Source organism: Apteryx mantelli, chromosome 4 (assembly GCF_036417845.1).
Source record: "Apteryx mantelli isolate bAptMan1 chromosome 4, bAptMan1.hap1, whole genome shotgun sequence".
In the NCBI taxonomy this organism is placed as follows: domain Eukaryota; kingdom Metazoa; phylum Chordata; class Aves; order Apterygiformes; family Apterygidae; genus Apteryx; species Apteryx mantelli.
Genome location: NC_089981.1, coordinates 82,152,013 through 82,179,194, shown reverse-complemented (window position 1 = coordinate 82,179,194; position 27,182 = coordinate 82,152,013). Strand labels below are relative to the sequence as shown.

At 46.1% G+C, this 27,182-nt stretch overlaps 1 protein-coding gene across 1 annotated transcript in view; it reads left to right on the top strand.

The window, feature by feature from the left end:
- SYNE2 (spectrin repeat containing nuclear envelope protein 2) overlaps positions 1–27,182 on the top strand; it is a 189,921-nt gene that overhangs the window by 755 nt on the left and 161,984 nt on the right. The window contains exon 2 of the mRNA XM_067295082.1: positions 16,464–16,579. Within this exon, the coding sequence (XP_067151183.1) occupies positions 16,501–16,579 (79 nt within the window). The 5' untranslated portion in view covers positions 16,464–16,500. The remainder of the gene's footprint in view (positions 1–16,463; positions 16,580–27,182) is intronic.

Here is a 27,182-nt window from a genome sequence, read left to right as displayed (position 1 = left end):
AGCAAATTGCATACAGGTAAATGGCGCTTCCCTGCTGCTCTGCAAGCTCCCTTGCCTAGATGACAGACATTATCTCTTAAAGTCCTTATCACTTCGGTTACACATTTGGAGACTGATCCCGAATACTTATTCAGGCAAAGTTCCCACCAAAGCAACAAGGAGTAAAACTAACTTCCTGAAAGGTCCACAAGAGTTACCAGCATTTCTTCAGTTACTTTATTATCAGCACAAGGTCACTCCTGCTGCCTCGGATAAAATGTTGCCTGCTGAAGCCTTGCACTTTATGTTCTTTCCACTGTACACGGGCTCCTTTCTCTTTTCCTCTCCCCCTGTGCCAGCCTCTCCTCCCTTCCCATGTTTCAAGGACTCTTCGCAACCCTCCTACTTTCTCTCGTACCAGCTATGATTAATCTGTGTTACCGTAGCCCATGGGATGCCGCACGTGGGGACCTTGGCGCTGACTTTGTGTCAGGTGCTGTGCACGCATGGGTTCAGGGGAAGGCCCTCGCTCCTCCTTTCACCTCCGTTACTAATGCAGGGCCCCCCCCACAGTCATTCCAATTTCTTCTCTTTTTGTCCGAGGGCTGTTGCAGGAATTTGGAGGCAGAGCAGGTGCATGCTGCTCCAGGTATTCAGAATGAGCAGAGAAAAAACTTGGAGTGAGTTAGAGGATTTCTTACCACCCTCTTGATTCTTTCTCAGGGCAGTGACTACATGTTCCTCACGTCTCTTCTTCCTCCTTTTGGGGGTTGCCCACAGCCCCTGCTATCCTGTGCCCCTCTCCTTTCCATCATTTATTATTTTTTTCCCTGTCTCAGCTTTCAGGGAGGTCTCCCACCGCATGGCAGGCAGGCAAGGAGAGAAGTGCCCGTGTGTAGGATCTGGCCATGCTTGGCTAGTTATTGCGAACGGTGGCCAAGCTAGCGCAGCCTTAGCTTGGCGGACGCTTCTGTGTATGCCTCTGTTTGAAATGTGATACCCGAAAAAGGGATACGCGCAACCTCTGGCACCTGGGTAGCTGACTCACGGGCTCCTACCATGTCTGGAGGTGTTTTGTAGCTCCTGGGTGATGCACGGGGAGGCTGCAGGGCTGTCCTGCTGAAAAAGCTGGTGGTGACCGCAGCACTTACTTGTACTGCGGTGATGTCTGTGCTCCCCTGGTGCTACGCGCCGTGCACACGTACAGGAGCCCTGCCGCCCCCTCAAGTTAAGGACAGACCAGCATGAGTTTGATCCTGCAAAATATATTTCTTTTTACTTAACAGGTTTCTTATCCCGCTTGCTAGCTTCTCTTCACAAGTGTATAAATGATGTTTCCTCTTCTCTTCTTCATAATGAATAATGATGAATGATAATAGCCTTTTTGTCCTAGTTATCTATAAAAAAACACATCAAAGTTCTCGTATTTAAACAATTATTTATAAATAACCCTCAGGAAACAATGTATTTTAAGTGCCATGGATATCTTACCTTATTAAGAGCTGAACGTGATTGTTTAAGAGGGGCAAAGGAATTGTTTTCTCCAGTTAAATCTGATCAAAAGTTCATTAAAGTATATGAGAACTCTCAGCTGCCTTCAGCAGCACTAGGCCAGACCCACAGTGTGCTAGCTATTTTTTGTTTATGTGTCAAGCAAAGTTTTTAAGCATAAACACAATGAAGTAATTCAAGAAGCGGCATGCATTACTGGCTAATGATCTAATAGGTTTAAAATGCTTTATCTCCATAGCTGTTAATTATAAGTTTCATGTTATAAATGAAAGTAACAAAAGAATAATTGTTAATATTCCTTGCTCTGCAGTTTGTACCTGTGGGCTTTATGTTATTTCTGCTGGTAGGTTTTGGGCAAAGTTGCCTTTTGCGTTGACAAGCCTTTGCTTCAGGGAGAAATGGGCCACAATTTAGCCATTTTACCGTGTTCATTGTAAGCACTGTAAAACCCCTTTATCAGTAATCAATTCCCTGAACAGTGAGTTTAACGCAGTTCTGTTTCCTTGCCATGTGAATATAGAAATGAATTAAATAAAAAATCCCCAAGAAGGCAGAAAAAGTGCAGCTTGAAAGATCAGGTACAAAGAGCCTCATTCATTTGGGTTTATCTGTAGCGTAGGGATATGCCCTTACTCTGTGAATCATCCCCTGACATCTGTTTGCAGCGATGTTTTCTTAGCAACTGCGGCTCTGTTTTAGATCTGGACTCTCAATGGCTGGTTTTGTTTAGAGAGATATGAAGAGATGATCCAAACTCTTACTAGTGAAGCTGTGCGTTTGGGCTGGCCAACTGAATTTCTTGTCTTCCCGGGGGCACAATGAATACTGGTTTTAAAAGTCTACCAGCTGAGATGTTTTTTCATATGTGCAAAGAGATGCCTATCTGTTGCTTACCACAACTAAAGTGTTTACCCAGCGTTATCTAGTCATGTTGGAGAGAACCTCTCAGGTTGTAAATGACTGTGTAATTCCTCACCTTGATGAAGGAGATGAGCTGTGTTTGCCACCATGCTTTCCTTAGCTTTCCCGCAGTTTTATTTTAAACTGTCTCAGGACTTTTAGAGGTGGGAGAGAATGTCGTCTCTGCTTGCAAACTTGGAGAAACGCTGGAATTGCAGACAGTGATTGCGAGTGCTCACTCCTAGCAACGTGCTTGTTTGAACAAGTAGCCAGATTAGTCAGTGGGATTATACATGTGAAGTGTGGAGCACTGTATGAGTAACACCTTGGGACTGGATCCATAAGCTGTGATTAAAGGGAAGGTGACATTTCATACATCTCTCTCCTTATCTTCCTTTGCCCAAATTTCATCCCTGTCTGGTGTGCCGTGAAAGTGGAACATCTCTGTAGTTAAGGCAGAGGTGGCCACCTAGAAACTGAGAGGTTGGGTTTATCTGATTTTGCCAGCTGTGCTTTATGGGGAGGTTCAATACTTGGATAAGGTCTGGAGGAGTTTGTTACTTCACCTGATGTGGCTGAATCAGTCTGGAGCATAAACACTTGGCTGGGAGTACAAGTAGCGTGTCCGCACTAAGGGGCAGGCCGTGTTCACCTCTCTCCACCCTGTGCAGGATGTGCTGCTTCCCCAGGAGGAGCAGGAAATTATAACTACAGTAGCATAGCACTGCAGTTACTGGACTATGGATCCAGAAAATATAGTGCATGTTCCCCATAGCCAGCTCTGCTGGCCTTTGCTAGGACATGGACTTGACTGCCTGCCCTTCCAGGATGGACTCGTGTCCCATTGAGCAAGCAGGGTGTCAGCAGCAAGTATTGCTCTGGAGGATGTATGTATTCTTCTTGGGATGATGCCAAGGGCGGTAAGACCCCTGACATCTTGGTACTAGTGAGGCTATGAAGAAGACAGCCTCTATAGATCATCTAAATCACAGTCTTCACAGCAGAAGAGGAAGAAGGCTGCTTCTGTGGAGATGCAGAAGGACAAGGGTAGAACAGGGAGTGAGGAAAAAACTTATCTTTAGCTTAACCGAGCATGCAGGAAGGGAGAAGTAGGCTGCACTGGAGAAAGGACTGGTGCAGAATAGCCTCTTATCTTCCCACAGGAAGGGAAGTGGGGCAAAGTTTTGACTCCAGGCATAACGTCAGGCTCTGCTCTCTTGTGGGGAGGCATGTTTGCTTTCTAGCCTTCCTGCAGACTGCTGATAACTCCCTATACAATACAGCCACACATTCTGGCTCAGGAGGTTTTTAAGGAATTGCTAACCCTGATTCAAGCAGTACTGAGTGGCCAGGGATGGGGGGAAAAAAGAAAAGAATGATGTTAGTCCTTTGAACTTTATGACTGCAAGTTCTATCAAAGGAAGCGACAATTAAGAGGGAAAACAAAGCACTTACTTACAATTACTTTTATGAAAGTGCAGGGAGGAGACAGAAATGTGGGTTTTACAGGAGAAAATTTTCCTTTCTGAATCTTTTGGCTTGCTGGCTGCCAGGAGAAAGACAAGCAGTTGGTGAATGATGAAGTGAAAAGGCGAAGCAGCGAGGGGAATGTACAACTGGACGTGTCTCGTTGGTCTACGGCAAAGAGCTCATGTGACCGGCCATGAAGGGGCTGTAAAGACTCTGGAATGGGACAGCTTCAGAAATGGCTTTTTTGTGCTAGTGGGAACTTTGTTTTGTGTCAGGTTGGTTTGTGTTGTTAACCTAAATGATGCAGGGAGAGAAGAGAGAGCTGCCTTGGCAGGAGCGAACCCCCAAAGGGGGCGGTGAGCAGCGTGTCCTGGTTTTTGGAAGTTCTAACATCATGAGCAATGTGGAGGTTTCCTTTGAGGAATATTTCATGACAGCTGAAAATTCAATGATGAAATGAAGCTTTTCTAGCAAAGCTTAGCCCTCTCGTTGAAGGTAGCTGCATATTGTCTAGTTGCGAGATGTTTCCAAAGGAGGAGGGAAGCACAGAAGCGCTTGCACCTCGTGTCTCTGCTGGAGACAGTGTCTTTCTCACTAATTTGGAAACCAAGGGGGATGCTTCTTTGCTTATCTCCTTTGCCCCAACTTAAAAGGGTGAGATTCATCTCACCAAGCTATAGCATAACCATCTCCATGAGGCTGTAGTCCAGACTCCTTTAATAGTCACAAGAAAGGAATGGGCACTTCTAGGCCATGATTCATGCACCCTGAATTGGACATCTAAAAATACATTGGACGAGCTGCCCTAAAGGTGCCTATTTCTCTCCACTGGTTGTACAGAGTTCAAACTATGCACTCAGATGTAGGCGTCTGTCTTGTAGCTGCTTAATGTTAGGCGAGATGAATCTTAGCCAAAGTGTCTGATATCACAGCACGGATGCCAGGAGGGCTCCTACCGTCTTCGTTTCTGCCAGTTGCAGCAAGCAAGCGTCCTGATGGCTTGTGCTGCATAAGACGGTGTGCCTGTGAACAGCGAGCGTACAGTGCTGTCCAGCTCTAAGCCTTCCTCCTCCCCTGGTCAGTCACTCGGTTCAGCAAGGCTTTGGCTTGGACCCGCAGGGAGAGACAATCTTCTGCTGTAAGAGGCCCTGGGGGATTTGCAAAGTGGCTTTTCCAAGGCCGCCTATCAGGTTAGTGGCAGAGGTGGGAGCAATGATGACGACTGCAGGCTCCCCAAGGTGTTCCCTCCCACCCCGTGCTGCCCTGTGAACTGCTGCTCACCCTGGGGTGAGACTGGCTGCTTAGCGCTCGCAAGTGGACAGCACCTGGTAGGTGCTCGTTTCTTTTTCATGAAAACCTTTTTCACAGCCTTATTCTCCTTTCCTGGTCCCTTCTCTTCCACAATCCATAGTTCAGGCACATAATGGAGTTACTGTGCATCTGCTGGGCCAGTGTGGGTGACTATGCACACATCAACCGGCAGCAAACAGTTAAACCGTGAAGGAGTAAATGTGCTTTACTTCATGCTTGCAATGGCCTAAGACAGCATGTATGATTATTTAATGATATTCAGATGTAGTATGGAAACTCTTTAAAATGCCACATCTAAAACTTGCAATGAGCCTCCCAGTTAGACCTCAGGGTGGTTTGGAGTTGCACAGAGAACTATAACCTGGTCTACTCTTAACTGTTGCTGCTGTAGATATGTTATTTAGGGGAATGGAAAAAAAAAAAGTACTAGCTGTTCTAGAAAAAGACCTAACTTATCTGCACAGGTAAACCAAGTAGGATAAGGATAAAATTTCTTCTGTACGGAGAACTAGTTTAGAGCGAAAAGACTTCTTTTGCTGAGATAGATAAGCTGAGTGTCTAGGAGGAGGATTTGTTGAAAGAATTTGCTCATATAGCAAAGATCGGAAGTACAGGCAAGTTGTGAGCATTAAATGGATCCTGTGCACTTCTAATTTCAGACAAATGCCAGCATGTTCTCCTATTCTTTTTGATGAAAGAGAGAGAATTTGACAGCAGTGGAATAAAAAGAACATGTTGTCTGAGCCAAGATTTGATTCCTCTAGTTCTGCTTAGGGGATCCAAGGTTGAACTCCAAGAGGTGAAGCAAGTTGAAATTTGATCCCAGAGAGAACAAGTGGGGAGAGGAGGGGAAGAGCAAACTATTAAATAAGAGCTGTGAGAAAAGCCAGCCTACAAAAATAAACACTGAAGATCAATTCCAGGTATTTCCTGGTATTGTCATACTACTTAATCAACCAGTTGGACTGTAACAAATGGTTTCAAAGTTAGCCGACTGGCAGGTTTAGGGTGGCCTTTTTTTTCCTTTTTTTTTTTAAGAAGTGTGGGATAAATTGTTTGGAATGTTGTTACAGGCGCAGATCTGGGTGGGATGTTGGTGATGAAACACCCCTGGGACAGGGAAAGCAGAGCTTGTTGTTGTAGTAAAAGAGACGTTAAGAGCAGAGCCGTCTTCGTTCTGGAGTAGTAAAAAGCCTGAGTTTTCTTCCCAGTTCTGTGCCCAGGGCACCGAAGCAGTTTCTGAGGGGGAGGAAGCAGATCCTTGTGCAACCTGTGGGAGCAAGCAGCGTTCCTGCGGAGCGCTTGTGTCTTAATAGAGCTCTGGGTATGGGGTAGCTTTGCAGATAGCCTTTGTGGACGGGTGCTAGCGCGCCATTTAGCTGTGAAGGATTCACGTTGAAAGCTTGGGAGTGACTCCTAGCATGCTGCTTCTTGCACAGATCGTCAGAAGAGCCAGTCCGCAGTGTTGCTATACAGAAAGCCAACGCATGAATTGCAAGGAAACGGAGGCACATCCTGTTCCAAGGGTTGGCGTTAGTGGTCACACGCCAAGTGGCTGCTGGAGTTTCGTCCCGGACAGCAACTCCGAAAGGCTGAAAAACATAGAGAAACACACCTCGGTGTGTTTGCACTGGCTCAGGGCGCCAGCCACGGCTCGGGGCGCCCTTCGCCAGCGGGGCCGCAGCGTTGGTGCGGCAGCCCAGCCCCGGCTGGAGGGGCCCCGCCGCCCCGCTTGCACAGCCCGCCTTTCCTGTTGCTTGACTCGACTTGTCTCCAAGTGACTTTGCACTCAGTGGTATTGCTGCCTCTCAGCGAGGGAGATGCACGGGGCTTGCGGGCATTTGTCTCATTCTGTCTCCGCCGTAAGAAATCCTGGTTATAAAAGAGAGCAACCTGGGCGGCGCTGTGATTCAGGCGCTGATGAGAAGAGCGTGTCATCCCGCCTGTGCAAACGGGGAAGGCATGAAATGAGTAAGGCGTCCTTTATTCTGACCTGTTTCTGCTTTGGAGTCCTTGGCTTTGCAACCTTAATGCTTTGTCAGTGGAACTTTTCTGTATAGTAATAACAATGTATTCTAGAGGGTTATTGTATAGCACAAAGTTCTTTCTCTTGGGTTTTCTGTGTGCAGTTCGGCCGCTTGAGCTTCTCTGGCAACCGTACTAGTAAGAGCAAGAGTATTTGGCCTGCTTTCCACTGCACACAAAAAAAGCTCTTCTGCAGGCTGGAAGCTATGCTGTAAATTAGAGATTTAGGCTTAGGCAGGGATTTTTTTCCTAAAGCAACTAGTTCATTGCAAGAGAAGAGGAAGATGTTTTTGTTTGTCTTAAACAGCAAACAAGGGTGCTTTGCTTTGCAGTGCGGTGCGGAGAGGCTACTGAGTTAGTGCCAGGAAGTGCCGGTTTGCTCCTGAAGTGTAGGGTCCCGGATAACTAATGCGAGAGATGACACTGCTGGAAGGCCCTTTTCATGGGTGCAAAACCAGCACGGACATGCGAACGTGCGGCCTGCGTTTATGAAGAAGGACGCTTTGCCCACAGCACTCGAAGTGCGGGGGTCAGAAAGCTGCTGAAAACAGACCCTCACTGGCATTTTTCTGGGGGGGAATTTTCAGCTGAAAGAATTCTGTGGCAGTGAAAATCTTACTCTTTGGAGACGCAGCCCTTCCAGGTCAGAGCTGCAGCACGCCAGGTGAAAAGCGGTGCCTTGCACAGCTCTGGACTGGATTGGACATGCTTGAGAGAGACGCAGATGAATTCGCAGCTGTCGAGCTGAGACCTATCATTTAGATTGTAATTTGCCCTTCAGATTTTGGCAAGCTCAGCTGGCCACTGGCTTGGCGAATCTTTCTTTTGTGTTCTCCCTCTCCCTGCGTGAAACAGAGCAGCAAGCGCTGCTGGAGGGAGCCCCTTGCAGCAGGATTCCTTCTCTCTGCTATATTTAGTGATCAAAACAAGTTCGTGATCTTTACAGTAATACTGCCAAAGCCGATAGGTCTAACATGAGACATGCCCTTTCTCTTTTGGCCTCCAAATAAGCATCATATTTCACTTTCCTCCCGTCCCCAACACCGTCATTGGCTCTGGCTGCCGAGATCTGTTGTGCAAACATCGTACAGCTGTTTCCAGTGATTTTGCTCTGTAAGAACGAGCCCCCTGCTCTAGCGAAAACTCCTGAGGTTAGAAGGTCACCACCATCCCTACCATTCCCTTTTCTTAATTTCCTGAAAAAGCAGATTACTGCTCTTTAGAAAGATATTTCTGTGCAAGAACAGCTTTATGATTTAACTGAGAAACTCCATGCCTTCATTGCTTAGGCTAGGCTCACTCAACAGCGTAATCTGTTTGTTAACAATCTGACTGTTTATTTGGGGAAAAAGGGAATTAGGAAGGCAGTGGGAAGGGAAAAATTGTATTCCTTCAAAGGCAGAATATTACTGGGAGCCTGATTCTCATTAAAATCGTGTCATTAACACAAAGTGGGTGTAATTATTATTTACTGCTATTTTAAATACCTTTAGCACTGTATAAGGTGTCTTCAGTGTTAATGGGGAGCTGGCTATGAGTGTCTGTTAAGTTAAGCAAGGAATTCCGGTTGCAACCAAAGGGAGAGAAAGAAATATTTGTAAATAAAAGGAAGAACTTCTTGAAACACCCTTGGTCAAAGCAAGCAGTACGTTCTGATTAGGCAGTCCCCTGCGTGAGAGTTAAAGTTGCTCCAGTCGCTGGCCATTCCCTCCCCCTCTCCTTCCCGTCTGGATCGCAGCAGTGGGCCGGAGCGCAGGAAGCGCTGCGGAAGGGGCACGAGGAGACGTTTGTGCGGCTCCGAGCTTCTTTCTCGGGCGCTGCCGGAGCCCCGCCGTGGTTTCCCTGCACTCTTTCCCCTTGCCCGCAGTGGGCCGGGAGGCAGCGTGGCCAGCGAGTGCTGGATGTGGCTACCTTGGCCTCCCGAGCCCGAGCGGCTGGGGCAGGGAGAGGAGCCTTCACGGGAAAACGGACGCGGGCTTCTGCGAGTAAGGTGCACGTGCATTGGCGCGCACCTTTCTAGCTGCTTAAGCGGGTAGGTAGACACTGCATTTATGCCCAAGGTGCTCGGAGCCTCCCCCCCTTCCCGGGGGAACGGCACAAACCTGGGGCTGGCTTGCGTTTCCCGCGTTGTTTTTAACGATCACCCTGGCATGGGTGAGGGGCACGGCATCGGCCCCCTGAGCCACCAGGCTTTCGGCACTCTCCCTTCTTAAATTAACAGCTGTGGTTTACTTAGAGCTCTTCTGAGCAGTTTTTTGTTTGCATTGATGATGTGGGCAAACTTGGAGACCAGCTGAAAGTTCATGTTTTCTCCAACTTCATCAAGTATGCTTCAGTACTGGCTTTCCATTTGGGAATACGTACGTGTGAGACAGGCACTTAGGCTAAGCCCAGAGAGCAGCCAAATGCAGCATACACCTTCGTGGGCCAGTTTTATGAATGCGCGAGCAAAGCCTAGCTCCGTTAATAAAACATTTGTGCGTGTTAACAGCAGCATGGAGTTGGTGCAGTTTTCAAACTGTGCGATTGCACCAGGATGACTGATATATTACCACCACCAAGAAAGAAAAGGTCAAGAAAGACACTTTTCTAACCATGTTTTAAATTGATTGATGCAATGAGAAGCTCCATTGTGCTTCTGCGACGGGAAGTATTACTGATGCGTAAATCAAAGGCAAACCAGCAACATTTTCTGGCCTTAAAAAGTGGCGTAGCTTTTGTATACTCATATGCTTGTCCTGGAATGTTTTCAAAATTATAAATAGATGACCGGGAAGTCCCTGGATAAGAAAAAATGCGCTGTTGCTGGTTGTCATAAATAAACTAACAAGAGAAGCCTTGGTCTTGCAGCTCTTCTTCTTTGGGGGAGCCCTCACTTGTGCGTGTAATTCAAAGCCTCAGTTCACATGAATCAAGGCTATTTCTGTGGCAATGGGGTGCAGTTTTATGTCCATCTCTGTCATTCTTGGGGGTCCGACACCTCTCTGGGCTCGGCTCTTTCTGAGCAGAGTTGTGTAGCCATTTCCAAGCTTTTCCCTTTTCCATTCCTTCATCTCCAGCTACCAATACCTTAGCAGCACCCGATGCCGGACTCGTTTCAGTAGTGTTCCAGGCAGTGCAGAGCCTCCCTAATGCTGTGCACTCTAATACCGCTTCTTAAAGGCCTGGCTGATACCCGGCTGCCTGCTCGAGGGTATTAGGTAGGATCAGAAGGCTGTAGCCTGTCTTCCCTATCACCTTCAAAACGCTGGAAACCTACTGGAAGACCTTTTCTTCTTCCAGAAAATGTGCCACTTCTGCTTACTGAATGATGACAGATACTTTTTCTGTCACACAGAGAGAACAAGCCGGGTCCTCAAGTGGGGGAAATCAAGCTAGATCTGTCATTGGTGCTGCTCTGGTTTTTGCTACCTGAGGGTCAGGCTCAATACTTTGGAGAGAAAAAGGTCTGTATGTCTGCACGACTCCTTCCAGTTGTGGACATTTTTACAATGTGAGGTTGCCCGCAAAACCATGTTGCGAGCATTTTAAATCTGGAAGTGATGAACTTCAGCTCGGGGGGGACCTCAAGCAGAGGCAGTGAGTGTTTCAGCATAAAGATCTTGGAAAATGAATGCTTTAAACAGACTCTTCCCCTCTGCAAACCTTTATCTGCCTGTGGGTAGTGAAATCACTGCAAAGGAAACGTCGAGGAGGAAGCATGTCCATCAAACCTCAGCACTGTGTGAACTGCTCAGACTTAATAGAGGCGTGAGTACATCAGAACTGAGGGGAAAGGGAAACATTTACAAAAATAACTTGATCTACAGGGTTTTCTGTGATAATTCTGTTGCTCATATTATCACGATTTGGATCCCAACGATATTCCTTTAAGGACACTGTGCTAGACTTGCAGAAAAACAGGTTACCAAAAGGAGAAGATTCGGCAGCACCTTGCAGGGCTCAAGCCTTGTCGTTCCGAATGTTAGTGCTTCTCTCTGAATGCAAATAAACTACAATCTTTGTTAATAATCAAAAAGGAAAAGGGTCTTCAGTGATTCTTCATTATGAAGTTCTACTTCCTTTGGACTCGTTCACCGAAGGTAAAAATCTGCTGTTTCTGTTCGTGACGTCGGCACAAACTGAACACGAATAATAATAATCTGTTGCTAGGAACAGACTTCAGTTTACATGTAGAGGCCTCTACGGAGGGAGAGTCTTTTGAATCCCTGAGTGGGTCATAAATAATCGGTGGCACTTCAAAGAAGGGAAAGTAAAAACAAGCAGTTTGAGATGCCCTGCAAAGATGCCTGTAATTCCTCTTGCAACACCAGTGCAAAATTTGTCGCCCACCTAACTGGGAAAGCGGATGCGTCGGAGCATGCGTCAGCCCAAAGCAGGGCATTTCCAGGCTCTTTCCGCGCAATCTGATTTTTCAAGATGGGCTCGTAAGGAGGGGTCCGAGGGCACATCTGCGCTGCAGGCTGCGGCGTGGTGCGTGAGCGTGCAGGAGTCAGCTGCGAGCTAGCTGGAAACGGCCTCACCTGCGGCAGACCGGAAATGGTGCCAGCTCGTTTACCTTGCTTCCTAATTAGTGTGCCCGCCCCTTTTACAGAAGTAAATCTTAAATCATTAACGAAGCATGCGTTTTATGTTGTAGCTGTAATTACCTGCAGTGTTTTGAATATAGCAGTGTCACTGTAGAGGTGAATAACTGTTAACTTTTTTGCGTGATGAAATCTTACTCTGTGCTCGGTACTTGGAGCAACTGAAAGACAAAATATGCAAGCTGCACTCATCTGACTGTAAGGTTAAGGCTATGAAATCCTTGATAATGAATCCTCCAAATCCATCTGAAACTTTCTTTTCTTTCCTCTTGGACAAGACTGTCTTTAGAAATACCCCAATTAAGAAGAACATCTCTTAAGTCTCACTGATGATAAAATCATGATAAAATCTCATGCATTTGAACCTTGATTCTTTATTTTCGGGCGGGTTTCTTGAGATTTCCGCTCTGCCCCCTGCTTGTAGGGTTTCCTGTCTCCGTCAATGTGTGCATGTCTGTCTCTTAATGTGTAATATATATGTTTTAAATCTGCTGGCTAAGTTCAGCTGAATTTGAGAAAGGGAGGGAGATTCCAAGGACGTTAAGTTGAAATTAGGTGATACAGATGTGCCAATCTCTCAGCTCGCTGCAGCTGAGATGGGCTGCGGCGCTGGCTGCCGCCAGTTGTCCCCGCGCGCTGTGCAGAGCTCGCCTGGGTGGTGGGCGGTCAGGCCCCCCCCAGAAGGGGAAAGCGGCTCAGAGCAGGGACAGGGGAGTGAAGGAAGGGCCAGGAGCAGGATCCCCCCCACTTTCAGCTGGTACGGTCATTGGTCCATGCAATGAGTAATTTCCACCTGTGTTTTTGGGGTGCTCGTTGTGCAAGCAGGCGGAGAGGTAAGGGGAGAAACAGTCTACTAACACCCCACTAGCGAAAAGCCTGGCTTTGAGTCTTGTGAGTGCTTTTAAGGGAGAAGCTTTTCTTGACAGTTGAACCATTTTAGCTGCAGGGAACCCTCGCAGTCACAAATTTGCTCTTCTGGAAAACACTGAAGGAAAGCGTTTCCCTTGAGTTGGACTGTCGCAGTGCTCCTCTCTTGCGTGGCATCTCCCATGTCTAAGAAAGGATGAGCTCACACAGCAGCCCTGGTGCAATTCACTTAAAAGTTAATCGATGCCAAGAAACAAATCCGATGGAAACAAGGTCCCGGCGTTCCTGGAACTATCTGTTTTTCTATATGAAATAGGTTACTCCAAAGTAGGCACGTGCTTTCCTGTATTGATGCCAAGCTCTCCAGAAAGATGGAAAGACAAAGGCATTTTCTTTTTCTTAGGTTTTACCCCTGCTGAAATGGCATCTTGTCATTTGAAAGCATTTGGTTTCTTTTCAACACTGCAGGTTGTATTTTGTGATTGTCCAGCATTTCACGGAGCTGCCGGCTTTGGCTTAGCTCTACAGGATTGCTGCGTGGTTATACCACAAAAGAATCGACTTAAACACCAAATAGAAAAGATGATAGATCTTAAAGCCTACAAAAAGCATTACTAAGGAATTTTATCAGTATCCTGACAGTTGTGGGCTCTTTAGAGGTTTCTATAAAATAGTTACACGTAATATGCTTTATTCGAATGCAGTTCTGGAGGGTCAAAGGAACTATCCTATTGTCACTGTAATCCTTTCCCAGATAATCTGTGCCTTGTACCTTTTAAAGAATACTAATCCTTGCAAGAATGTCCTCTGAAAATGCGTGCCTCTCCCTTTCCAAGCAGCTGTGGAGTTTTCTGTTGGAGCAGGACAGGGATTAGTGGCAGGAAAGAAACATGCTTGCTATATGGGATCACGAAAGGAGGGTTTCAGGAAAATGATAGCTCTGGGATAAACTTCCCTTTTATTAGCCACGCATTTTTATAACCTGTGCTGCAGATTTTTGTGTAAAAAATATCCATTCTTTGGGTAAGGAGGCCATATTTTGACCTTAAAAGAAAATGATAGCCTATGTTTTTTTTCATTTATTCATATTCTAGAAACATGTGCCATAATTTAGGTTGGAAGGGAACCTCCTTTCCTATCTGTCTGCTCAGAGCATTAATAACACTTCTAAGTGTAACATACTTTCTACTTTAGAATCCTGATAATTTTGTTAAACTTTCCTCCTTTCATGCCTAGAGATACCAACTGGGATCAGTGTCCCATCGCATGAAGTGCAGTACAAGCACGGAACAGGACACAGTGCCTACTACGTGGTTGCTGTAGCTGGCAAGGGATGGAGGCGGAGGAGGAACAGAGTCACAGAGAGGCTTAAAATGCATTTGGTTTTGTTTTTGAAACTTCCAGCAAAGCCACTCACGTCTCTTTCATCTTTACCATCATCGGAGTGGAACTGTAATGCCAAATCCTGTTGTCTGTGCTCTGGACTATGCTCCCAATGACTTTAACATCCCTTGAGTCAGGTTAACATGACTTGGCTCTGCCTATGTCACAAACTCAAATCCGGATGCATTAAAGTTGAAAAGATATGTGTATTTTCACGGTATGGGATTTTGTGCTGCTTTGCATTCCTTTAAAGGAAAATCCTTAAGTAGGGTTCAGTTAAAAATAAACTGAAAAGTGGGAACAAACTTCTGTTAAAGAGAAAAAGAGCGTGCGTTGTCAGTGATGTTGAATGCACGCCCCAGAACTGCAGGGGCTGGTACATAGTTTTGGGACCTCTTGCTTGTGGATTATCTTGCTGCAGCAATGGTGTGTACTTCTTGTCGTGTTCCTCTTCCTCTGCGTGGATGTCCAATTTAAGTTATAACCTGATGTCCAAATCAAGGCGTGCTCCTTGCACATTGATTTCACATGTGGATTCCCTGTTACACAGTATTTTTCCTATTTCTTAAGCATCTCTGAAGGCCTACAGTTGGCCACTGGAAAATTCACAGTGCAGGGAATGCAGCTAATCCTGCCTGAGTCCTGGGAGCAAAAAGCAGCAGATCTGATCATACAGTTTGGATTTGGTTGCCTTAGACATCTCACTCCTGACTCGAGGACAGAGGACTTCTGAGAGATCTCCAGGGTTGCAAGTCCCGTCCCCTTTACTAAAGACAACCAGTTTATGTTGCCTGTTTCTGACAAGTTCCAGTCTTAAAACCATGTAAGGTCTTTGTGCCCATACTGGGAGGCTGGTTTAGAGCCCAATATTTAGAAATGTTCCGATTTTCAGCCTAACCTCAGGCATCATCTATTTATATCGTCTTGTTCTTGTGCCTGCCAAAGATTAAACTTTTCCTGCTCTTTTTACTAGGCTAAGAAAGCCAAACTCATGTGAAATATTTTTTCCTTTCTCTGATCATCTAGATAGCTCTTACGTGCACCTGTCCCAGCTGGAACTCCTGTTTTTTGAGTCCAGTGGCTAAAATTGTCTTCCTAAGTCCTGGATGACTTGCAGGAACACTGAGTACTCGCTGCAACAGTTGAAATCAGTGCTTTTGACTTATAAAGTCATATCTATTTCTCTGGAAATACCTCTGCTCTGTCATGTTAACTTTTTTTTTTCTTTTTACTTTATTGTCTCTGTGTCTTTGTTTGCCGTCTGTAAAATGTGGGCAATGACCCCTCATCTCATGTAGATGCCATGAAAGTAAATTGTAAATTGACTGATGTTTGTGAAGCATTCAGATACTGTAGGGATGAGTGGCACAGAAAAGCTTGGGAGGAACTTAATAATCCTGTCATCAGAGCGGCTCTTGAATAAAGCACAAGGCCACGCATTGTGCAGGGTGAAGAAAACCAAATATCGAGTGAGTCCTCATTAAACAAGTGTTGTCCATTCTGCGTGCTGAGTGTGACAGGGAGTGAGGAGAAATAGTATATAATGGAGTACATAAAGGTGCTTCATGATTCATCTGCACGTGGGGACTTAACGAAAATTTCATTGGCATTCGTTGGGGTTGTGTTTCTTCACTCATCTATTCACCCCATTTATTTTAATATATACTTGGTGGATGAATTATTATATATTGTCTGAATCCTAGTACTTCTGATGAAAAGGTTACAGTTATTTAGGTCACAAAGCTTCTTTAAGGGGAGCCCTTATTTAATTTTCAGCTTTATTTACTTTTGAACTTGCTTAATTTTTACGTTCTTGATAAAAATGAGTTTCTGTCTCAGAAGCCTTTTTTTTTTCCCCTACAGTGGCAAATTAAACAATATTGCTACCTCAGTAACAGAAACATTGATATACTTTTAAGATAGACTCAGCGTATCATTCCCTCAAATTGCATTAGTGGTGGGGGAGGTATCCAGGGAAAGGAAAATGGAGGAGCTGGAAAATGAAACTCCTGCCTGGGGGATGAGGAGTAACGAAGGTATCAGGCAGAAACGGCAGCTGAGATTATTCTCTTACGTTAACTGCCGCTTTTTTGTTTCCCATTAATCTTTGCAGATTCTGCTTTAATTGTTTCCGTTCTGGAACAATTATCTGGGCAGGAAGAGAGGTCTGTGAAGTGCAGAGATTTAAAGAAAATCTTTGAGGTGCGAGAGTAGCAAATTCGCAGAAGGAGCCACGAGCTTTTCCCAACCTGACTTTCAAAACTGCCATCCGCACACTAGGAATATTCACTTTATTCTGGATGAGCTAAGGAAACATCCTACTGGAAGAAAAAAAACCCCAAACATGTCTCCGTGTACTCTTTAACATCTTTGATATCATCGTTTTTAAACCAAAATTGTACTGATGTTCTTCTTCTGTTTTTATTTCAGTTTGGAAATCAATTGAAGACTCTCCATAAGATTTACTATGGCATCAAAGCTGTCATCTCCCTCAACAGAGGAGCAGGCTTCCTCTGAAATAGATGATCTCTATCTATCACTGCAAGGTAAGTGATTGCAACTTTATGTGCTTTCTTCATATGGATTTGTGGCAAAAATAGGTGGCTGTGTGCAAGCTGAAGGAAATTCCGAGAAACCAGTTAAAACATAAAACTAGCCTTATGGTCAGTATAGTCAGTTCACATCTGTGTTTTTTTGCAGATGTTTCTGTGTTTCATGAGCGACTTTTCAGCAGTGAAATGAAAGACAACAGATCTCTTATTGCTTTCTCTGGTATTTCCAGAGCTGTTGCCTTTTTTGGTACAGATGTACTCACTGTTTCTTATGTTTTCTTATTCAGAATACACGTTACTGTAAACTGTTTTCAAGGGAACCGGCAACGTGAAAAGAATTATGCTATTTCACTGGTTTCATTTTTCCCAGTTTGCTGACTATTTGTTAGATGCACTGAGCTGTCTTAATGAGGCTACTAGCTACAGTACTTATGTTATGTTATGTTATTTTTTATCTCCTGCACATGTAGAAAGACAACTTGTGGCCTAAACAAGTAGAAAATCTTTGTGACTTTTAAACAAAGTTCTTCCAGGTCAAAGTCTTTCACTCTTACTTGCAATGAGTGATTCCTTATTAACCGAGCATTGGCTGATCTGTAATTGTTCCGTTTTAATGGCAGTTACCTGGGCAGTTGAGTGTTAATCTGTGCATCAGAGCTGGCCTCTCAGCCTTTCTGGAGTTTCCTTGATCATGTGTTGAATTTTCTTCTATAAAAATTTTCCGGGATGACTGATTTTCCTCTAAACCTATTCATGAAAAAGTTTAGGGAGGCTTCATCAAGGAGCGTTGTGTGGGCAGCAGAGCTAGCACCGCGGGAAAGCTCGTTCTCGATGCGCTCGGCGCCTGGTTGTTCTAGGATGGATGGGCTAAGTCACGTTCCCACAGAGCTCTTCCTCCTCGCTCGCTTATGATGAAGTTCCTCTGTTGCTTAGTTGAGAAAAAATATGTTTAAAACAGATGGTGCAAAAAATATTCTGCCGAGACCCTTGTATGATCCTCACTTGCACTAATATTGTCATTGAAGCTCTGTGCTTTTATGAGTGAGCCCTAACAGTGATCTGAGGCCAAACTAGTAGTGAATTTTCTTCCGTTTTACTTCAATATTGTATTTTCAGGAGAGCAAGAAAAAACCTCCCAACAGGCAGGAGTTAGTGTGAACATTGCACCAAGCCCAGTTTGTCCAAGGCACCGTTGTAGCGCCAGACTCAGCCTGGGGGAGGATTTTGCCTTTGGTACAAAGGCTGAGGTGGCCGTTGCCATGAAATGCGTTTGGAGAACATGGTCTGACTTTAAGGCAGAGGGTATTGAATTATAATTATGTGGGATTTTACGTTAGGGTTTTGAAATAATATTCATGTTATTTTCTGAAAAGTCAAAGTGGGATTTATACATGGCATAAAAGCAGAGTTCTGTGGTCAATAGCTCAGCAGTTAGGAGCCCTGCTTACCAAAATTCAGATAACTAAATAATTTTTCTGCGCTGTAATAATTCAAGCTCCTGGATTATGCTGAAATGAATAGAGTGCAAGTGTGGTGCCAAACTGTGTGTGCTTAACTGTTTGTAAGACACCCAGAGAGGTCTCTCACGAGTAGCACAAGCAATTTTTGTAGGGACTGAGAGTGTAACAAAAGAGGCAGATGCACCCAATGTATTGAATTGCAGCACTGCAGCATCTGCGCTGGGGCAGAGTGGACAAATGGCAACACAGCCGTGATGAAGCACTGAAGACACATTCCCTGACATGACAGATAGAAACCATTAGTACATCTACCAGGAGATCTGTGGTAACAAAGGTCCAATGAAAAGAATAAGGTCACTCAAGGAAAAGGTTACGTTTTTTTCAGTAATAGGACTCTTGAGATGCGATTTGCACAGCAGCCAGACACTTGGATTGCTTCAAGTCTTGAAGCTGACCTGGAGAAATTTTAGAGAAATCTCAGTTTCAGAGAATAGCTGCTCATCACTTTCAGGAAATCAGTTCACTTTTTGGGTGACCAACTATGGATAGAAAACTGGTTATGATCTGCTTTTCAAATGGTTAAATCATAGCCTTAAAGAATATGTCCGGTCTTGGATGATACACCATTTAACAGGAGATATGTGTAAATACTTGGCACAGGAGAGAAAAATAGGAGCGAGCTGTAGTCAGGATTGCTTGTGTTTTGTTCTACCTTTAAATTCTTTGTGATCCAATCTTTTGTTATTCCTGAAAGGCATCCAGGGACGTTACTGCGCTTGTCTAATCTGGTTAATTAGGACAAGATCTATTGAATGTGCCAGTCAGTTTTGGCCATTATGGAGTTATATGTCTAAAAAAAAGTAATCAAACAGCTGCTTTTCTACTGTGTATAAAACTAAACGCTCGGTTTAGTAAGATTTGACTATGATTTAAGTCATAATCTTCTGTGAGGAAGTTTGTTAACAGTTCTGGGAGGAAAGAGGGGAAGAAGAACCTCCTTAAATAATTAGAAAAGAGGTTACTTCTCAGCTCTAAAACACAAACCCTATTAAATCAATGCCAGGTTGTTAATATTGTACAAATCTGCGTTAGTGGACTCTGTCACAGGGTTTTAGTAGTGACAGTGTTCAGGGATGATAACTTCACTTAGAAATGTTCAGCAGAAAACAAAACAAGAAAAAAAAACAGGTAAAAATGTAACTTTGTTCCCAGTGCCTCTTTTTTTGCAGCTAAATAATGAAGTTTGAAAAGAATAGGTGAAAAAATGAAAGCAATATGGTTTCTAATGTTGCCATCTCCAGACTTTTCCAAATGATGAAGCTAGTCACAAAACTGTGAGGCTGAAGAAAAAGCTGCAAGAATAGAAACCCTTATATATGTATCTTCTGTGATTTATATGTTGCTCTTTAGCCTTTTCCAGTTTTCGAGCTGATTTCCACAAGCAAAGAGAATAGTTTTGCTCGTCCCACCCCAAGAGAGCTGAAATGCCTATGAAATTGCACTGACATCAGGACTTGGAGTCCCTCTTTTCTCCCCCTTTTTCCTCCCCTCTTCTCTCCCCCAAACACTGGGATAAAATTTAATCAGAAAAATACCAACATTAGTTGTGCCCTTGCCTTTCTGCTTTCTCCTTCCTCCTAGCTTTTTGGTGCGGCATGTCTTAGAGCTGCTGCAAAGCTGTTTTGTGTCCCTGCACAGCTGCAGCCACCTAAAGGCGCAGGCAGAAAGCCTGGAGCTGGACCTATTGGGAAGTATTTAAGGGAAGCATTTCTCCTGCTGGGCAGGCTCCAAACATTTTGCCGAGCACGGGATGCTTTCCGGGGAGATGCTCCTTTCTCGTGGCCTGTGGACCGTCTTTGAAACATGAAGTCGCTTTTGCTCTGCTGAGATTTGCCCTGATTCGCTGCAGAGGGAGCAGGCAGGAGCTCGCTGCCCAGGCCGTGGTCGCAAAGGGTGGATGGAGGGGGAATAACGCGGGAGCCCTGCTGCGTGTCTCTGGTGTGGGACCCCCGCAGAGGGGTCCAGCCTGGCGTTTGGCTTTCTCTTAATGCAAGATGCACGGCCAGGGGCCAAAATCGTTTTTGGCTACCCGAAATGAGGAGCCACGTACCTTCCTTCGGTGAGAGGAGGGCTCCGTGGCAAATGTTTTGAGCCCTGCTGGAGACCTGAATACGTGCTGGCGAGCAGGAGCGCAGGTGTGCAGCGAGGGGCGCGGGCGGCCGCTTGCAAATGAGCGGCTGCTGCGTCAGGAACTGAAGGAGATTTGTTCTGCTCTGGAGCAGGAGATATTTTTTGCTTTCAGGATGCAGATCTGCTTCCCTGTGGGGTGTGCCCAGCCTCCACCTTCCCTCCCACACACAAAGCCTTCCCCCTGCCCTCCCAAGGCAGCAAACGGACAATAGCTGTGACCTTGCCCAACAGGCCTGTGCACAGTTTTCTTTTCCATTTTCTTTCCCTGCTTGCTGAGATATTTCAGACACAAAAGCGTGTTTCTAGCTCTCGGAGTCTGGGGCGTGTATTTGGTCTTTCGACATTTAATTAACTGCAGGGGTCGTAACTTGTTGGCTCTGCTCACTGACCTATGTGCATGTTGCTGTTTACTGGTAATCCAAAGGATGATAATGTAAAAACCTGGCAGCTCATGCTATTTTTGAAGAGTGCTTAATGATATAAATGAATTATGCTATTTAATGCAGTTATGTCTAATCCTTTATGAATGATCAAAAATGTATTTTCTCTTCAACCGACATTGACAATACGGTGATCTATACTGCTAGATTTTGGTGTGCAGCTTGTACTAGATTGCACTCGTCTCCAAATAATTGACTTAAGGGGGGATATCTCTCCGAGACACACTTAATTCTTCCAGAGGTCAGGGAGACTAGTAACTCTGACCCAGCAGTTTTCTGCCTTCCAGCTGTATGCCTCATCTGTTGAGGCTGGTATTTTATTACAGCTGCAGATTCTCTCTCTCTCTCTCTCTTTTTTTTTTTTTAAACCAGAATGGTCAAAGAAGCCTGTTAAATGCTTATTATGATGTTCAAGGGTGATTTTACAAGCGGAAAAGCTCCCATAAGCATACCTGCACTGAAATTTATGCTCTGTTTATGCTACACAGCTGAGGAGCCAGTCTGCCCGTCCCATAACTGCATGTGGTTCCCTGGCATGTGACGAGCGCGTTGGAACTTAAGAGGCAGACGATACATGAGCCTGCCCGTAAAAAAAAATCACTCATGGGTATTTTTGTCTCAGTATATCATGCCTAATGAAAAAAGAGATCATCTACTTGGGTTAAATGCTTTACCCATGAGATAAACTTCAGTTTGTTAAGGGCATTATCAGGTACTTCACTAGGTAAAAACTGGCATTAAAATGACTAAGGAGTGGATCACTTCTGAGGCACAAGTATAGGATGCTGAAGGCCACTTGTGTTCAAGTCCCTGCTCCACCATGGATTTTCTTTAAAGTGTTAGAAAAGCTACTTAAGCCCTTATCTTTAAAGGTATGTGGATACCTAAATGATGTAATTTAGTACCTTTGAGAATTTAACATGAAACCTCTGCCTGTGCCCTGCAGTGCCTCACTTCTGTGCTGCTGTGGCAATAAACATAGCAACGATTCTGAGCTGCTTCGGGATCCTGGCAAGAAGAAGGGTAAAAGTATTTAAGGAAGCCAGTAGGGCAAAACTCAGTCTGAACGGCTTCCTGACTTAGCAACAATTTGGTAAATTGGAGAATTTGCTTGCGAAAGGAAGAGGAGGTTGAAAGGAGATAGCGTAGAAAGGACAATTCCCGCTTGCTGCCCAGACACAGCAGTAGATTATTTCTTAATTTTCATACAGCTTTTGGAACTGAAAAGGTTCGTTGCTGTAGAAATATTATCATTGCCTTCATTGAGCTTCGGATAAACTTCTTAATCTTGACAAAAACACTGTGTTTGTTTTTAGTTGCTTAGCACCATGTTGCTGAACATAAATGCTGGAAATAACTCTCTACCCTGCCTTCCTGTCTGCCGTAAATGAGAACAGTGTTAATGGGTGGAAAGGAAGGGATTACCGTATATAAAGGGCCGCGTGGTGAATTCCTCGCCCTGTCCCCGGCTCGGCGGATCCCTAAGAGCCCTCTGACAGTTCCCGTCGTTTACTGTGGGTACCTCCGTGGTGTTGTAGTTCATAGCAGGAGTGCTCTTTTGAAGGACATCTCCCGGTTATCCCTGCCTGCCTTGCTCTGTGTGCCGAGCAGTTGTGCAGTGCGGAAACATGGTGCTTTTGGGATGGAAATATATGTTCTCCAAGAACACAGCTGTCGGGACAGTCAGGCCAGAGCTGGTCCAAAGCAGCCTTTTCCATCGCGACGCCCGCGGTGCGGACGTCGGGTCCTGAGCTCCTCCGGCCTACAGATCTGCTCCTATTGAGCTGCGCTGCTTGCTAATGTACATATAATGTCCATATAGCCTCGGCTGAGCCGCGTGGTGGCAGGGAGGGAGATGCAAAACCTTCATATATTGGAGGTAATTCCTTCTGTCGAAGCAGAGATGGGACAATGACAGACAGGCCTGTGCTCATTAATTTAAAATAATTGTCTAAGGGTTAAAAAAGGAGAGTAATTTCAACTCTGGCTTTTCCGTATCCCTGCTAATGGATGGCTGGGAGCAAAAGCGTGGTAGGCGGCGTTCCTGCCCTCGCCTCCCCACCGCGGTTCCTGCTATGACCTGCGTCGTGTCCCCACGCTTTAGGCCTTAATGATTAGTCTATCTTGTAATACTTGCCGATGGCTCATTACTGGTTAAAGCCATGATTGTCCAGCAGTGTCTATCGATTTTCAGCCAGCCTACGTGATGCGCTTATCCTATCTGTTATTCCCCGCTAAAGAAGTTAATCTAAAGATTGGCTTTGAAACCCAGGATGAAGTGTGACAATTTCAGGTGTTTTCAGATTAGGAGGTTCTTATTTTGTTCCCTCATATCCACTTTCTGGCTTGGTGAGTTTTCACCCAAAGTGAAGGAAGCTCTTTATCATTTTTTTTTTATATAGCTTTTTTTATTCTGGGTCAGTTACATTTTGCAAACTAGGGCAGGATAAAACCAAGGTCGCTTAGAGTCCTATAAAGAGGCCTAACAAAGAATCCATTCATCCTCATAAAAATAAAAATCCGTATTAATTAACCACATGGTAGATACAAGAATTTGAGAGCTTGATTAAATCATTAGAGCCTCCGAGCAGCAGCACTGGGGGGGGCCAAGGGGGGGAAGACACGCTCAGCCTGAAAACTGAAGAATAACTGCCTGCCTCTGTGCCAGCAGCACATGTGTAACGAGCGCTGTGGGTTGCGTGGCCTAGATTTAAATGGATTGATTGCCGCGCCACAGTTCGGAGAGGTATCGGCGGGCACAGCATGGCGTATTGTTATTGATTCACAGGGAGATTTGGTTTTTTTTTTTTGATTTGGGTATGAAAATAAGGCGGACGGCAGCTGCCTCCAAGGCAGCCGCGTGGGCTGTGTCAGGCAGGAGCTTGGGCAGAGTGGGACGTGTGCTCCGGTGCGGGCAGTAAAATACCCGCCTCGTGCTGTGGTCCTGGCTTGGGAGCCACCAACGTGAGCAGACGCCTTGCTGGCTGCTTTTCTACGTTAATACATAGAGAAGCGACCAAACCAGGAACAAGTGTCCTGATCCTAGCAGAGCTCTGGCTGGAAGAGTCGCTGGTGTCAGGTGAGGTAGTTCGTATTTGCTTTCCGTCCCTTTCCAAGCGCTAGCACTACCTGCCTTGGCTGCTTGATAAAACTGAGCCCCGCTGCTCAGCAATACGTGGTTAGGTAATTGGGAACGGCTGCCTCCCGGGTATTCAGCCAAAGGGTGTGGTGGGTCCTGTGCGGACGTGAAGCCGGTGTCTCCATGCTATTTATGCCCTCTTTGTGCGTGCTGTGATGATGACTTGTCTGGGCAGCTGTGACGGCGTCCAGGACCTTTTGGGTTCCTCGGTTAGTTGCACTGAACTCAAGAGATCATCATCTGTCAAGTGTGAGGGTTTATTAGAGACAGGAGGTTATAACAAAGCTGAAAGTATAGTAAAGCTAAAAATATAACATAACTGAGCATACATATACGTATCAGAGGTCTACAGTTAAATCATGGGTGCATGGTACAACAACTGGCCACCCGTCCGGTCTAGTTTTCCCTGGTTTCTCTAACAACGGGTACGGTGGCCGCTCTCACCCCTCATGGGCCACCCCTCCGGTATAGTTTTCCCCGGCTTCTCCTCACCACGCTGTTGACATCAGGGGCGTCCCTGCTGACGGGTGACCCACAGGCCAGCTGACGGTGGTCCAAGTCCACGCTGGACATACGTGGCTTACTCTCTTATAGCCAGTCTAAGCAATGCCAGCCCGCAGTTATACCAAAGCAGCACGGCCTCCGTCAGCAACTGTGCACATCAACAGATGTCCTGGTGCTCAGCCCAGGACACTGCTCCGTTGGTAACAACATGCCCTTTAACAGGTCCTTCTGTGGGGAACTGCACAGCACCCAGATGTTTATGGTGTGGGTCTGCAGTATCACTTCTCCTTTGCCTGGACTTGTCAATCATGAGGTCGTTAGAGGATGTGCCCCCAGGCTACAGCAACCCCACAGCGTGGTGGCTCCGGCCATGGTGCAGCCAGGGTTCATTAGCTCTTGGGGAGCGCCCCAGAGCAAACCCCTCTTCTATGGGGTTTGCACCATCCAGAGTCCCACGCTTGCCTCTGTGGTGGCTGTCAGTGGCACATTTGCATTTATTTTCTCTTTTTTTTCCAAACCAAATAGCATTTTGAGATTGTATTTCTGTCCGTATCTTTAAGACTGCCATAATTTTTTTCATCATGAGCTCCGTAAAACTTAAAAAGAACAGTAGATAATCTAGCAGGCAGGGACATAGGCTGTTTCATGCTCCTTTGGGATCACAGTATTACAGAATAGAGCAGAACAGACAGAAGATTTGATAGCTACACAGCGCAAAACAATCCTTGACGCATGTAATGCGTGAATATTTTTCTTGTAGCTCCCTTGGCAGGTTGAACCAAAGGGGGTCTTTGGGTTGGCTGGTTTGGTTGGAGAAGGAGGCTGCGTTCTTCGTCAGCAGCTCCCTCCACTCAGAGAGCGAGTTTGCACGTAGCAAAGCGTCTCGGCTGATGAAACACAGCCCAGGACTGGAGTTTGCGCTTGCTGAATTCCCTGAGCTTAATAAAATATGTGACATTTTTCTGTGAGTGACATTTCATCGTCATGAGCAGAAAGGGATTTTTTTTTTCCCCCCAAGGGACATGATATTTTTGGTACCTTTCATCCAGCCCAGCCTACGAAAATATGCATATTTATTGTTGAGTAGTTTTGCATTTGCCTTATGATGTCCAACTTCCCTTCACGTTAATATTTTTTGTGCAGGAGCATGCTGTCAGAGACAGAAAAGGTTGTTCACTTCTACCGGATCCCCCAAATTTCTTTGGTTTTACCCCCAGGTGCCAAGGGGGCAGCGAGCACCCACAGAGCCTTCTTGCCCTCCATCTTTCTCTCCTGCACCCATGCACCCTGCCCCGCTGTCGCCACCACTCCTCCGGCCTCTCCCTCCGCACACCTGCCGTGTCCTCCTCGCGGCTTCTCAGCTGGGAGTAGGACACGCACCATCCTTTCATATTGTCCCGACAAGCCAGTGGGGAACCAGACCAGAAGGAGAAGCCGGGGAAAGAGAATAAATAAAAGTGGCCAGTTTTGCTGCCGTTGGCATTAACGAGCGACCGTGCAATGACTTTAGCCCCACATCGCTGAACTTGTCCACAGTGATATTAAGGATACACATTAGAGTTGCCCTCAACCCCAAACCTGCCAGATATCTGCTATGTAGATACCTTTCCTTGACCTCCTTTGAGCACCTTATTTCCACCAGGCAAAGTGCTGTGAACTCCTGGAGCGAGGAGGAGGCAGCCGTGCACTTGCCATGTGTCCATATGCTGCAAGCCCAGTCCTGCAGCAGCAATCCCACAGTTCCTTCTTCTGCCAGTCACACTTTGCTTCTCTGCTGCCTGTAACTAGAAGTGAGTTGTCAGGAGAGGAGTTTTGCAGGCCACTTCCCAGGATGGCTGCACTTAGCAAGGTGCAAAGGCACTGGGCATCCGTCTCGGCCCCGCGGGGAAACTGCATGGAGGAAGCTGCAGCGGGACTCAAAGCGAGTGATCAGTTTTCATGAACAAACACATTTGGGGGATCTGCTAGAAGTGAGCATCTCTCTCGTCTCCAAAAGCATGCTCGGGCACAAAAGATGAACATGGTGGGCAGAGCTGGGAGAGCCCTGCGGTCGATGCACGTGCTTTGGGCTGACCGAGGATGACCAAAACATCGGCTCCTCCGTCAAGGTGAACTTGCCCTCCCTCAGGTAACAGTGTGTCTGTCTGACACGCTTTGTAATGCCTGGGCTGTTAAAAATGGTGTGGTGTTTGGGGCGTCTGTTCTGATACGAAGGGGGGAAGGGGAGGATGGCGGGAATGCCTGCCCTTCCGGCAGCTCCAGGTGCCACTGCTTTGGGGGCTGCTTTTAAGAAGCCAAGCCCAACATTTTGGTAACGGTGTGCTTTTAGCCTTCTTCTACCTAATATATATGTAAGCTACTGACACAAACCATCCGGTGACCTCAGAAAGTAATCCCTGCCCCCCCTCCATTTTAGGTAAAAGCTTCAAGGTCATTTCCCATGGAAATAGTGACATGTAGCTATAAAGGTGACATGTAGCTACTCTGTTTCTGCGCCTGGAAGACTTGGCTTGTAGGTGGCTCTCAGAGCCCTTGGCAAAGTGAGCCCAAGCTCGCTGCTTTGCAAGCGGGGAAGCAGGGCGCGAGGAATCGGAGAGACTTGTGCGGAAGCAAGCGGGAGCAGAAACGGGGTCCCCTCTGTCCCCGTCTGATGCCCGAGGTGCTGCGGCTGCCTTCCTCTCGACAGCCCGAGTTACTGCGAGCAGCCCAAAGCAGTGAGAAATCCTAGTTACGTGGCTCTTCGGATTTGGAGCTTTAAATATTCTGAGTGACCAGTGCTGACTTTAACGTGTGTGGTCGTGGCGGGCCCGCGGCTCACGGGTGGCGGGTGGCCGTGTCTCTTGGGAATGGCGTGGGTTAGCGAG